The following is a 15419-nucleotide window of genomic DNA, read 5'->3' on the forward strand; positions in this document are numbered from 1 at the left end:
GGGGATGGGTGTATGCCTACATGACGAGTGCATTGCGCACCCTCTGGGGAATGGTCATGCCTGAGGGTGCAGACCCGGGGAGGTGGGGGGGGGAGGGGATCGAGGTATGAATACATGGCGAGTGCCAGGCGCACTGTCTGGAGAGTGGGAGCGGACGCGCTTGGGACTCTGACTCGGGGGGATGGGCGGGACAGGGACAATGTATATGATCTGAACTTATGTACCCCCATGATGAGCTGAAATAAAAAAAAATATATTAAAAAAAAAAAAATAAATAAAAAAAAAAAAAAAAAAAAAAAAAAAAAAAAAAGCACATACTCTTAGGTGACTCCATTAAAAAAAAAAAAAAAAAAAAAAAAATATCTGAATCCCACTGGGATATTGAGTAATCACTCTGTGATTCTCCTCATGTGCACAGTAAACAAACTTCTTTCTTTTATTAATCTGCCTTAATTGTGAGTTGATCTTTCAGTGAACTTTGGGGGAAAGGAGAAGTTTCCCCCTCACCCCTACAGTTTTATACATTTCAGAGAGATGGGAGTTACACATAAAGTCATAAATCAACACATAAATCAATACATTGGTTTGGCCCGAAAAGGCAGGACATCATGAAGTGGGGGCTTACAGGTTATAGATGGGTTTAAAGATTCTTTGATTTGTAATTGGTTAAAGAAATGAAGCTTTATGTAAAGACTTGAAATGTTTTAAGATAAGGAAGTCTGTTAATCAGAGACACTCCACTAGACATACACGGACACTCAAGTGATCTATTAAGTAAATTGACTACCTACAGGTGTGGTTTGATCTTTGTCTTACATGGAGTTAGGCTTGTTAATGATTTTGTATCTTATTGTTACAAAGAATAACTCCCAAAGGGATGGGGCATAACTAGGTGAGTCTGACCTCCCTTCTCATGGCCAGTAACAACTCAGCTTTAAGGTTTTTCTGAGGTCCCCTTAGTCAAGATAGGGTCCATTGAATTGTCTAGGGGGCTTAAGATAACTGCATGACTTTCTAAACTCATACTAGAGAAGTCTAACAAGCTAGTCTGTCAACTTGGAGAAAGTTGACAAATTGCAAATTACTTTTTTTCTGGTAGAGATTCAAATGATTTTTGTCCTATAGAAAAGAGAACTCCCAAAGGTCATGGTTTCATTGCCCTGTATCTAAATTAGCAATCTTATTTCAGCTTGCTTTCTTTCAGTAACTCTCCCTTTAATTTCTCATATCCTCCTTCGAAACAAGTTTACCATCTCTCATTAATGAGTCAAACAATCTTTGACATCTATATTCTATATGTTTGTATGAGAGTCATGTTTTTAATTTTTTGAAAATTATACTTTGACATGCCTTAGATCAGTGGTTCCCAGACTTTCAGATTTAATGAAGAAGAAAAATTATTAAAACGAAATAAAGTTGGATGATTGAGATAGAGTTGCCAATTTTAATTTCCCAAGTCGTGTCAATTTAAAAATCACACACACCAAAAACTATCATCTACTAATACCACCATTTCACAAAAGGAAGTGCATGTTTTTTTTAATGCCAAAAGAGTAGGATAGAATGTAGTATAAATTATGTAACATTATGAAAATTTACCCCATTCTGCTTGTTTTTCTTATTGCACTGCATTTTGGTAAAAACCTCAATGACAGGCATAATTGAGGAAGCATTGCCTACAAATGACTGGTTTCCCTTGTACTTGTGCAGTTTCTTTTATTCATTCACTGAAGGTCTTTACCGAGGTCTTTCTATGTCCTAACAAATGCCTACTAAGAGACAAAGAGCACCAATTATATGCCAAGGAGATATCTTCTATGTACAAACATGGTTTCTGATGGCATGGAAAATGCATTCTAGTGGAGGAAGATTGACACTGAATAATTATATAATTAAACAATTCAAAATTTGAACAAATAATTATATAATTAAAAATTTACATTATGAGGAAAGAGCGAAAGTTTAATAGTGTGCATTAAGCTGCTTATGTGCCAGTCATTTCTCAGTGAAAGTTACTGGCCTGATAGAAAAGGCTAGCAAATTATTCTCAGAGTTGCTTCTCTCAACAAAAGAAAGATACTTTCCTCTACTTAAGGATTAAATATGTGATTGAAGGTATCAGTCAACAGTAGCAGACCTTGACTTACAGGGCTTCACAGGAATATTCAGAAAAAGCAGGGACCTCCTTCCTGCCTTCTCTTTCCATCCTTCATCCCTAGAAGAAAGAAGCCGAGCACTGAATAGTTCCTTCTAGATATGATAAGCAAATTAAAATAAGGTCAGTTCATGGTTAGTCCTTCTAAGAGACATTGATGTGCTTTGTTCAGCTGATAACATGATACAGTTAGTTGGCCCTAATTAGCCCAGCAGCTCCACAGACTTAGCCCTTAAGGCTGTGAAGAAGTCCTACAAGGAGAGAATAAGGGTATTGTCATGTGCAAATCTCCCCAAACTTTCTGGAGATAAATTTTTACTAGCTTGCATAAGTGTGGGCAACTTGGGCTTCAGGATAGGTTGTAAATCTATAAACATGTAAGAAGGGAATCACAAATAGTCCAGACACTTCCTGCTTTCCCATATTATGCCATGGAAAGGTGATAGAGAGGAAAGGAAACCAAAACTCAAAAAAATTTAGGACCAAGGGACACCTATTTTAACAAAGATGAAATCTTAACAAAGATTTTCTCTTCTAATCTTAGAAGAGAAAAGCATGGTAGGGTATTTTGACAGGGAATATGAGACTACTAAATTGGTTAAGAAACATAAAGTAATTGAATCCCAGAAAGCAAAGCCTGTTACATGTGCAACCATGAAAGTGGTTGGTAGATTTCCCTTTGTTAGATAGTCAGGGAACCCTCCTATGTGTTTGTGTATGAGGGCAAGTTTAACAAAATAGATTTGGCAGAGGAATAGGACAATGAATAATCTTCGCATCCTACTATCCCCAAGATTTACCTTCATTCCATTATAGTAATATCTTGAGGATGAGCCACAGCAGCAAGAATCACTGCAGATGGGGATGAAAATTGTCTATAAACTTCTGAGAAGCCAAAAGAGACAATTATTTAATTTGTAGAAAATCAGTTAGGTAAGATAGTCTGAGGACAAAAGGCCCATTTTGCAACTCAGGGTAAGAAAAGATTGATGAAAAGTTTAGTAGTGTTAACTCCCTACTCCCCAAATAAGCCACCAGTAAAGCATAAACATTGACCAAGCCTAAATTTGTTAGACTTACAGAGGTGAGAGAGAACATTAGCTTGATAAACCACTTATAGCTTCTCAAAATGGAGACATTATGAAAGAGTATTTATAGATTTTTAGAGCTACCTAGGTTGGGAGATTTTGAAAAGTGGGTAACTTATTGGGATTGGGCAGAATTTATCATATAATCATTTTGGATTGATGGGCACAGCAAGATAAGGGGCTTGAACAGAATCCTGATAAACAAATTGTTAGTCTTGATAAGTAAGCTAAGTTGGTTCACAGTTTTACTTTCCTGGAAGTAAGTAATTCCCAGAGCAAACAAAAGTAGTTATTTTTACTTTGCCTCAGTATTGTTTAACATATGGATAGGAAAGTATGCCTGGATCCAATATTGTCTAAAATAAGCACCGGGGATGGTGTTCGTTTCAATTCTAAGGATTATTTTTGGTTTTTCTCCAGCCTAAGCTACAGGATGGACCATTATCATCTAGAGACACAGTCAATCCAGATCTGTATAGCTGTTTGATGTGTTGTGGTCATGTGAAGAGTTTGTGATGGTAGTCATTAAACTCTTTATTAGTAAAAGATTTTTTGGGGTCATTTTGATGGAAGATCATGTTTGCATCATTTGATGGAATGGCACTTGCACAGCAGAATTTAAGACTCTGGAGAGCACACATTTGAGAGTTGCAACATACTTAATTACTGAGAGAAAGATTATGATATGAACTTGTAATCACTTTTAAGGCAGAAGTCAAGAGTGACCAAATTAAACCAAGAGAACTGATTCCATCCCTAATATGAAATGGTTACACACTAAATGGGGTTATTAGCCCAATTATATAATTTTGTCATTTTTATTTTTGCCTTCTAGATAATTTTAGTAATATTAAAGATACAAGGTTGGGGCAGAGCAAGATGGCTGAATAGAAACCTCCAGCAATTGTCCCTCTGTATGAACACCAAATTTAACAACTATCCACACAAGCAAGCACCTTCAGAAGAAAAAAATATAAGGTGAGTAATCATACTACATGGTTTTAACATTATATCAAGGAAAGATGCACTGAAGGGGGCAAAAAAGACAATCTGGCATTGCTCACACCACTGCTTCCCCATCTCTCAGCCACACCGTGTCAGCCTGTTTAGTGGAGAGGGACTCTGTGTGCCCGGGGAAGGGAAAGTTAAGTGATTGCGGGGCTTTGCATTGACATTCAGGGTCGCTCTGGCACAGGGGAACACAGCACAGGGCAGAATCCTGCCAGTGCTCATAGACGGATCATTTGGACTAGCCCAGTCAGAGAGAAATCCTCTGCCCCAAAACCTAACTTCCAGCTAGCCCCACAACCAGCTGACAAAAAGTAGCCTGGGGCCTGGACTAAATTCCCAAGGCAGTTGGGCTACAAAGGCTGCTGTCTTTGGGTAATTCCCGCAGCTATGCTGGCTCAGAGCCAGTAGACTTGGGGTACATGTGGCCCAGAGAAACAACAGTGGTGGCAGCCAACCTGCTGGCCGTGTCATTCCCCTAACTACAAGACGTATGGCGCAGGGAGTCTTTTTCCACTTGGGGAAAAGAAAGGGAAAAGTTCAGAAGACTTTGTTTTGCAACTTGGGTACCAGTTCAGCCATGGTACAATAAAGTACCAAGCATTTCTGGGCCCACCCTGCGCCAGAGGGAAACATGCTGCCCTGAAGGGAAGGTGTCAGTCCTGCCAGGATTCACCACCTACTGACTAAAGAACCCTTGGGCTTTGAATAAACCTTAGAGGTAGCCAGGCAACAATCACCACAGGCTCTGGGTGAGACTGAGCTGGCATCAGGTGGGACCTGGTACTGGTGGGCACAAGGGAGTGCCCACATCACTCCTCCCCCTACTCCAGCAGCCTAGCATAGAGAGTGAGAGAATAGAGTGAGAGGCTTTGCCTGGTAATCCAGGGACTTCTCCCATATCTTACCAAATCTACCAAGATGCTACCACCAGGAATCTGCAAGATTCATTACTGGGCTTGGGGCACCCCCAGTGGTGATATGACTGCAGTGACCAAAGACATAGATCACAGCACTCAATTCCCTTAGAATATCTGGAAAGCTTTCTTAAGAAGGACAGGTTCAAACAAGCCCAGACTGTAAAGATTAAGATAAATATCTATCTCTCAATGCCCAGATAGTGACAAATATCCATAAGCATCAAGAACATCCAGGAAAACATGACCTAATCAAATGAACTAAATAAGGTACCAGTGACCAATCCTAGAATGATAGAGATATGTGACCTTTCAGACAAATAATTCATAATAGCTGTCCCAAAGAAGCTAAATGAATTTCAAGACAACAGAGAGAAGGAATTCAGAAGCCAATCAGAGGAATTTAACAAAGAGATTGAAATAACAATAAAATAAAATAAGGAAAAAAATTAAGCAGAAATTCTAGAGCTGAAGAATTCAGTTGACACACTGAGAAATGTATCAGAGTCTCTCAAGAGCAGAACTGACCAAGAAGAAGAAAGAATTAGTGAACCTGATGACAGGCTATTTGAAAATACACAGTCAGAAGAGAAAAAAGAAAAGGAAGAATGAAGCATGCCTATGACATCTAGAAAATAGCCTCAAAAGGGCAAATCTAAGAGTTATTGGCTTTAAAGAGGTAGAGAAAGGGATTGGGGTAGAAAGTTTATTCAAAGAAATAATAACTGAGAACTTTCTAAACCTAGAGAAAGATATCAATATTCAGGTACAAGAAGATCATAGGACACCAAGCAGATTAACCCAAACAAGACTACCTCAAGGCATTTAATAATCAAGCTCCCAAAGGTCATGGATAAAGAAAAGATCCTAAGGAATAAATAAATAAATAAATAAATAAATGAAAAAGAAAAAAAGAAAAGAAATAACATGTAAAGGAACTCCGATATATCTGGCATCAGACTTCTCAGTGGAAACCTCATAGGCCACGCGAAAGTGGCATGACATATTCAAAGTGCTGAAAGAAAAAAACCCTTAACCCTAGAATATAATATCCTACAAAAACATCCTTGAAACATGAAGGAGAAATAAAGACTTTCCCAGACAAACAAAAACTGAGAGATTTCATTTGTACTACAAGAAATGCTAAAAAGAGTTCTTCAATCTGAAAGAAAAGGACATTAATGAACAATAAGAAATCATCTGAAGGTGTAAAATTCATTGGTAACAGTAAGTACAAAAATACAGAATACTCCATAGCTGTAACTGCAGTGTGTAAAAAACTTATATCTGGAATAGGAAGACTAAAAGACAAACCTATCAAAAATAACTACAATAACTTTTTGAAAGACATAGCATAAAAAGATGCAAATGGAAACAAAAAAAGTTAAAAAGTGGAGGGGGTGGAGTTAAAGGGAAGAATTTCTGTTAGATTTCTCTTTGCTTATTTGTTTGTAAGCAGACTTGTTTTATGCTTAAAATGATTTGTTATAAATGTTTCTTGCAAGCTTCATGGTAACCTCAAAGCAAAAAACCTACAACAGATACACAAAAAATAAAAAGCAAGAAATTACAATGCATTACTAGAGAAAATCACTTTTAACAAAGTAAGACAGGAAGTAACTAAGAAAGAAAGAGAGGACCAAAATACAACCAGAAATCAAATAATAACATGACAATAGTAATTCTTTACTTATCAATAATAAAATTGAATGTGAATCAACTAAAACTCTCCAATCAAAAGACACAGAGTGTCTGAATGAATTAAAAAAACAAGAGCCAACCATAAGTTGTCTGCAAGAAACACATTTCACCTATGAAGACACACAAAGACTGAAAATAAAGGGATGAAAAAAAGCATGCAAATCAAAACCAAAAAAGAGCAAAAGTAGTTATCCTTCTATCAGATAAAATAGATTTCAAGACAAAAACGGTAAAAAGAGACAAAGGGGGTCATTATATAATGTTAAAGTGGTCAGTTCAGCAAGAGGACATAACAATTCTAAATATATATGCACCCAATATATAAAGCAAATATTATCAGAGCTAAAGAGAGAGATAGACCCCAATACAATAATTGTTGGAGACCTCAACACTTCACTTTCAGCACTGGACAGATCACCCAGACAGAAAATCAACAAGGAAACATTGGACTTAACCTGAACTCTAGACCAAATGAACCTAATAGATATTTACGGAATGTTTCATACAACAGCTGAAGAATTCACATTCTTCTCAGCTCATGGATCATGCTCAAGGATAGATCGTATGTTAAGTCAAAAAAAGAGTCTCAAAAATGCAAAAAATATTGAAATTATACTAAGTATTTTCTCTGACTACAATGGAATAAAACTAGAAATCAATAACAATAGGAACACAGGAAAATATACAACTATGTAGAAATTAAACAACATGCTCCTGAATGACCAGTGGGTCAATGAAGAGATTAGGAAGGAAATTAAAAAATTTTTCAAAACAAATGAAAATGACAGCACAACAGATCAAAACCTATGGGATATAGCAAAAGTAGTAAGAAGAAGAAAGTTTATAGCAATAAATGCCTACATCCAAAAAGTAGAAAAGCTTCAAATAAACAACCTAACAATGCATCTCAAAGAACTAGAGAAACAAGAGCAAACCAAATCCAAAATTAGTGGAAGAAAAGAAATAATAAAGATCAGAGAAGAAATAAATGAAATTGAAACAAAAAAATCCAAAAAAATCAATGAAATGAAAAATTGCTTTTTGGAAAAGATAAAAAAAATTGAATCACTTTTAGCCAGATTAAAAAAAATGAGAGAAGACCCAAATAAACAAAATCAAAGATGAAAAAGCAGACATTACAACTGAGACTGTAGAAATCCAAAGGATCATTAGAGACTACTATGAGCAACTATATGCCAATAAATTGGAAAACCTAGAAGAAATGGATAAATTCCTATACACATACAGCCTACCAAGATTGAAGGAGGAAGAAATCCAAAACATGAATAAACCAATAACAAGTAATCAGATAGAAGTAGTAATAATAAAAAGTCTTCCATCAAGGAAAAGCTCAGGACCTGGTGACTTCACTGCTGAATTCTACTAAGCATTCAAAGAAGAATCAATATCAATCCTACTTAAACCATTCCAAAAATTGAGGAGGAGGGAATACTCCCAAACTCATTCTATGAGGCCTATATCACCTTGATATCACAACCAGACAAAGGCACACAATAAAAAACTATAGGCCAATATCTCTGATGAACATATATGCAAAAATCCTCAACAAAATATAAGCAAACCAAATTCAACAACACATTAAAAAGATCATTCATCATGATATAGTAGGATTCATCCCAGGGATACAAGTACAGTTCAACATATGCAAATCAATATGATACATCATATCAACAGAACAAAGGACAAAAACTATATGACCATTCAATTGATGCTGAGAAAGCATTAAATAAATTCGACATCCCTTCATGATAAGTTCTCTCAAAAAACTGGGTATAGAAGGAACTTATCTCAACATTATAAAAAGCCATATATGACAGACCTATAGCGAGCATCACACTGAATGGGGAAAAACTGAAAGCCTTTCCTCTATGATCTGGAACAATACAAACATGCCCACTTTTACCACTGTTAGTCAACATAGTACTGGAAGTTCTAGCTAGAGCAATCAGACAAGACAAGGAAATAAAGGGCATTCAAATTGGAAAGGAAGACGTCAATTTATCCTTGTTTGTGGATGATATGATCTTATTATCTAAAGAAACCTAAAGACTCTTATACAAAAAGACTCTTATAATAAACAAATTCAGTAAAGTAGCAGGATATAAAATCAATATACAAATACCAGTAGCATTTCTATATGCCAACAGTAAACAATGTGAAAAAGGAACCAAAAAAGTAATCTCATTTACGATAGCTACAAATAAAGTTAAATGCCTAGGAATAAACTTAACCAAAGAAGTGAAAGATCTCTATAATGAAAACTATAAAACATTGATGAAAGAAATTGAAGAATTCGCAAAAAAAATTGAAAGATATGTCATGCTTGTAAAGATAGACAGTAGAATGATGGTTACCAGAGGCTGGGAAGGGTAGGGAGGAGGGGGACATAAAATGGAGATGGTTAATGGGTACAAAAATACAGTTAGATTGTTAGATAGAATGAACAATATTTGATAGCACAACAAAGTGCCCATAATCAACAATAAGTCAGGGTATACTTTAAAATGACCAAAAGAGTGCAATTGGAACGTTCCTAACACAAAGAAATGATAAATGCCTGAGGTGATGGATACCACGATTACCAGGATTTTATTAATTCACATTGCATTCTTGTATAAAAAATCACATGTATCCTATAAAGATATACAACTATTATGTATCCGTAGTAATCTTTAAAAATATTACAGATGCAATAGAGGTCCGTAATGATGTAAGCACAACATTCTTTCCCTAAGTCAATACATTTTCCATGTGGAAAAGCCTCTCTTTTGAACCATGACTTATCCAAATTTATGAACCTTTTGGGTGAGGAGTTCTATGGCATTACAGTATTGCTGTTCTCCTGCTATCCTCTGTAGAATTCTGCATACTTTTTAAGTCTCATTGTAAAGTGTGAAATGAAGAAGAATGCAGTCTGAAATATTCCTTCAGTGGTTACTTTTTAAATGTAAATTGAAGCTCAGAATTTTTTCCATTTTGAATTAAATTATCTAATTGTTTTTTTTCTTGGAAGGGACATTTGTAGGTCAAAATTGACACAGGGTGATATTTAGAACTATCCTAAAAGCTGACATCAGTTTACTGACATCATAGATCCCTGTTCAATTTACAGATTGCAGATTGCAGTCAGTAGTCTTTTATGTTTCAAATAGTCACATAGGGAGGTCAAATAGAATTGGTCTGGCACAAAGTCCATCACCTCGTGCCAGGCCAATTCCATTTGACCTCCCCATGTGAGTATTTCCATTGAATACTGATCATTGGGTATCCCATAACAACTAGTATTGGATTTGAAGAACAAGAGACTATTGACTGCAATCTGTCATTTGGACAAGAATGGGAGTTTAGCTTAACTAATGCACCTTTCTTGCAAGGTCTGTAAAAGTGAGACAATCTCTAAGTATACCACATCTCTTCCCTGGCTTTTTCTATACTTCATTTCTGTGAAAGCTTGATTGCAAAGGCCAGCTTTTGTGGTTTTGGTTTTGTTTTCTTCCCCCCTACAGAAGAAGAAACACTCCATTTCCAGGTTTGATACCGTAGAGACTTTAGGTCTCTCACTATCTGGTCTGCTGTGGTTTTTGTTATCTAAATAAGTTGCTTGGTGGTTGAGTCCAGTTAACCAGAAAACCAACTGTTTTATAACAAGGAAATGGTGTTTAATGAAGCTGGGTAGAACACAAAGGAAAATGAGTGCAAATCCAAAAGTCAGTTTGATTGTACATTTTAGCCAAATCACAGTAAAATTATAGGCAGGTATTAGAATCATGCCAGGAAGTATGTAAGCATACCAAAAAAATTATTAAGAATAGAAGCCTTACAGGTATCATGGTTAAGAAGTAATAAGTATCTCTTAACAATTAGAAATCTTTAACCAGAAAAGAGAAAAGAAAATAGCAAGGGAAATAGGGAAAGAAAGATGCATTTTAAAGCATGGGAATCAGTGGTTTTGGCCATCTGGATCTTGTTCATAGATCTTGAATGAAAGCTATCTACCATTCATAGTTGTCTCCTTGACCTGAATGTGTTTATTACAACCTGTCTTTACCTTCCAAAATTAAATGCTTCTGGAGAATTTCTAAGGATCTTCACCTCAAAATCTCTTGCCGGGACAGTCTCTCAGCTATTCGGGGATGAATTATCTCTTTAATTGAGAGATATAGATCTAAGAGTTCACATCCTATAGTTTTTCTTTTGTATTATGTATTAATAGGATTTGACAAGGTCCTTTTTATCAAGCCTCAAGGGCATTATATTTTCTGTGATGTCTCTCCTAAAATCCAAATCTTCTGGAGAAATAGCAGAATGGAAGAAAGTGGAATTCTCTCTTGAGGTCCAATACACAATAAATTTATAAGGATGTAGTCAGTAATAACTCTGGGAGTAAGAACATATTATGAATAGTGAAGACACTGACAGACCTTCAGGAACTTTTGATTTGTGCCATAAAGTGTACTATGATCATCACTGATAAATATAAGCATTGGAATCAAGTAATCTAGAAATCAAATATTTTAAGACAATTATTATATCAGTCTGTGTACATTAACATTAGCATATTTCTTTTTCATGTATTTATGAAAATATATACAATATTAAAATATTTTCTTAATTAATCCAGGAAGTCTCAACTGTTGTGATATGTCCTTTTTTTGTTGTTGTTTGAAAAATAAAAGAGTTTTCATTTCACTTTTGGTTAATAAACATTTGGAGAATGCTAAATAAGCCTAATTATTTCTATTATTTTTACTTCATGGGGTAAAGTGGCAGAATTTTGTGTTACCTGGTGGAAATTCCAGGAAATCTAAAAATAGTTTTACCTTAAAAGATATCTTGCCAGGCTGATGGCCTTGCTTTTTAGAACAAGGCCCTCTCGCTTTAAAAAAAAAAAGACATCTTAAAAATCTTAACAGTTTGAATATTCTGAATTTATGGCCTGAATTCAAGAAAGACAAAATTAAGATTGTTTTTCAGAGGCAAAAACATTTGAACATAAGTCATAATTTTAAGAAATATATTGAAAATACACAATGATATGTAAAAATGATATTGAGTAACTTATTTTTTTTTTTATCAGAAAATAAGAAAGCTTTTGTTAAAATGAACGAGGAGTATGCCAAAAATTTAGAGAAGTATCTTGGTGATTGCCTACTTGGGCTCCATTTGGAACCCAACAGACCTAGATTTGAATGCTGGATTTATAGAGCTGCGTAACTTTGGGCCAGGACTTAACAGTCTGTTTTTCTAGCTGTAAAATGAACACAATAACATGAACTCTCACTGGTTATTTATCTGCAGATTCAGTGAGAACACACGTGAAACACTAAACGTGGGAAAAACTCAAGAATATCAGACTCCTTACTTTGTGGGATGCTACTGCTGAGTATAGTACAGCTCATAGTTAACTGAATTGTATATCCAATATTTGTGTATTAGTTCATCTGTTTTTATGTTTTACTCTCTTAAGAAACTGAAAATATTATTTTTAAAATAATTTTATTTTGGTAAAATATATGTGATGTAAAATTTGCCATTTTAACCATAGAAACAACAGCAACAGCAAAAACCCCAACAACAAAAAAGAGAAGTATCTTGAGGATAAAAGGTAACCTTTATTACTGAGCAAAGAATAGCTGAAAAGGCCGGGCGCGGTGGCTCACGCCTGTAATCCTAGCACTCTGGGAGGCCGAGGCGGGCAGATAGTTTGAGCTCAGGAGTTCGAGACCAGCCTGAGCAAGAGCGAGACCCCCTCTCTACTAAAAATAGAAAGAAATTATCTGGCCAACTAAAAATATATATACATAAAAATTAGCCAGGCATAGTGGCGCATGTCTGTAGTCCCAGCTACTCGGGAGGCTGAGGCAGTAGGATCGCTTAAGCCCAGGAGTTTGAGGTTGCTGTGAGCTAGGCTGACGCCACGGCACTCACTCTAGCCCGGGCAATAAAGTGAGACTCTGTCTCAAAAAAAAAAAAAAAAGAATAGCTGAAAATTACACAAACTTGGTAAGGGAAAATAAATTGACAAATCCAAGAAGCACAGCAAATTTATTTATTTATTTATTTTTTTATCTTTCAGTTATTTAATTAGGTTCTTTGTAAAAATTTAGAATACCAATTTGTGAGGATAAATTCCATTTGGCAGAGCAAAGAGAGATTGCAGATAACCCTGGAGCTGAGGAACAGCCTTGATTTTCGGTAAAATTTGGGAGTCCACAGCTTTCTGATCCACTTTGCGCTGTTCTGTAATCTCGTATTTCTCTTTTTCTGTGTCGAAGATCTCACCCTCTTGGTGTCTGGGCTTCCGCAGCTGCTTCTTCTTGAAGTAAGCATCAGTGAGATGCTTAGGGATTTTCACATTGCTGATATCAATTTTTGTGGAGGTGGCGATGACAAATTTCTGGTGTGTCCTTCGCAGAGGAACTCGATTGAGGGACAGAGGTCCAGTCACAAGTAACAAGCCACTGCCCAGTTGCTTCAGGAAAACCACCCTCTTGCCTCTGTGGCGCCCGGTGAGGATGATGAGGATGGTCCCAGGAGTGATGCTAGCTCGCAGTCTCCGCACATGTTGGCTAAAGGGTTTTTTGCCGTGGCTCAACAGCTTTCGAGGCACATCTTCGGTTGGATAATATCTAGGCATTTTGCGAAGTTTAACCACCCGAGTGCCACCATACTTGTCACCACCAACTGGTTTTGTAACAGTGGCAAGGACCTTCTCCTTCTTTTTCTTTTCAACCTTGGATTTAGCCACTGAGTATTTCCTCTTGTACATGGCCTTCCGAGAGTACATGGCAGATCGGGAATATCTGCCGATTCCTCTGACGAGAACAGGATTTCGGCTGCAGTGGGGCTTCCCCTTCTTAACCTTTTTAGTCTTGAGGTTAGCCTTTTTCCCTTTGCCACCGGCATCAGCCTTCTTGGCTTCAGGTTTTTTCCCTTTAGTATCCGGCTTTTCAACTTTTTCACCCACCATCTTGCAAGATGGGAAAGAGAACTAGGAGCTTAGCTTCCGGTTTATAAGTAATCACGGGAAAGTAGCAAATTTAAAGCAGGATAAACTTTGCAAAAAATCTTAAGTGTCAATGATTTGAATAACTGAAGATTTTTCATCAGAAACCGTGGAGGTCAGAAGATGGTATAACAACATTTTTCAAGTGCTGAAAGAACAGAACTATCAACCCAAAATTCTATTGTCAGTGAAAATATCCTTCAGGAGTGAAGGCAAATAAATACATTCTCAGGTGAAGGAAAGCTGAGAGAATTTATTGCTATAAGACCTTATCTTAAAAGACGTGCTAAAAGAAGTTCTTTAGGTGCAAGGGAAACGATAGCAGAGTGAAACTTGGAACTTTTCAAATTAAGGAAGAACAACTGAAATGATACCTGTGTGTATCAGTTTTCTAGTCCTGCTGTAACAAATTACCAAAAACCTGGTGGCTTAAAACAACAGAAATTTATTCCTTCACAGTTCTGAAGGCCAGGATTGTAAAATCAAGGTATTGGCAGGATTGTGCAGTCTCCAAAGGCTCTAGGGAGGAATCCTTCCTTGTCTTTTCCAGCTTTTGGTGGTTGTAGGTGTTCCTTGGCTTCCTTGACTGCATCACTACAGTTTCCATGGTTACATTGCCTCTTCCTCTCATGTTTGTGTCTTCTCTTCTACCTCTTATAAGACACTTGTCATTGGATTTAATACCCACTTGGGTAATCCAGAATGATCTTATCTTGAGATCTTTAACTTAATTACACCTGCAAAACCCCTTTTCCAAATAGGTTGCGTTCACAGGTTCCAGGGGTTAGGAGAAGGACATATTTGGGGGAGACTATTTAACCCACCAGGCTATTTTTGATATCTTATGTACTGTCTTAGTCCTTTTGGATTGCTATAACAAAATATCATAGACTGGGTAGCTTATAAACAACAGAAATTTATTTCTCAGTTCTGGAGTTTAGGAAGTCCAATATAAACGTGCCGCATATTTGGTGTCTGGTGAGGGTCCATTCCTCATAGAAAGGACTATCCTCTGTGTCTTCACATGATAGAAGAGGCAAAGCAGCTCTCTGGAGTTTTTTGTTTGTTTTTTTTTTAATAAGGACACTAATCCCATTCATGAGGACTCTGCCCTCATGACAGAATCAGCCCCCCAATGACCTCACCTCCTAATACCATTGCCTTGGAGGTTATGATTTTTCAACATATGACTTTTAAAAGGGCAAATACATGTAGTATTTAGATATTATATGTATGTATGTGTGTACACATATATATATATACACACACACACACTTTTGAAATGAAAAATTATAACACTGTGAAGTGGGATTGTCTATGCATTTCTTTCTATGCATTAAGTGTAATATATGGTGAGAGGAGTGAAGGAACCTATTGGTTGTAAGGTTTCTGTATTTTGTCTAAAGTGGTAAAATATCGATTCTAAGTTATATTTTAAGTTAATATTTGTAGTAAAGTAAGTATGATAAGTATGTATACTGTAATCCCTAGAGTAACCACTGTGTGTGTGTATGTGTATGTGT

General features: G+C 36.5%; 1 protein-coding gene across 1 annotated transcript; it reads right to left on the reverse strand.

Annotated features, from left to right (window-relative positions):
- Positions 1 to 12923: 12923 nt before the first annotated feature.
- On the reverse strand, positions 12924 to 13908 carry LOC123630578 (60S ribosomal protein L6-like). The gene has a single exon (XM_045540361.1). It carries the CDS (start codon positions 13858 to 13860, stop codon positions 12994 to 12996), a length of 867 nt encoding a protein of 288 aa, XP_045396317.1. The 5' UTR covers positions 13861 to 13908; the 3' UTR covers positions 12924 to 12993.
- Positions 13909 to 15419: the final 1511 nt, after the last annotated feature.

This window comes from Lemur catta, chromosome 1 (genome assembly GCF_020740605.2).
Source record: "Lemur catta isolate mLemCat1 chromosome 1, mLemCat1.pri, whole genome shotgun sequence".
In the NCBI taxonomy this organism is placed as follows: Eukaryota; Metazoa; Chordata; class Mammalia; order Primates; family Lemuridae; genus Lemur; species Lemur catta.

Coding starts and splice junctions, on each gene's coding strand:
- LOC123630578 (XM_045540361.1), bottom strand. CDS start 13,860: ATGGTGGGTGAAAAAGTTGAAAAGCCGGATACTAAAGGGAAAAAACCT.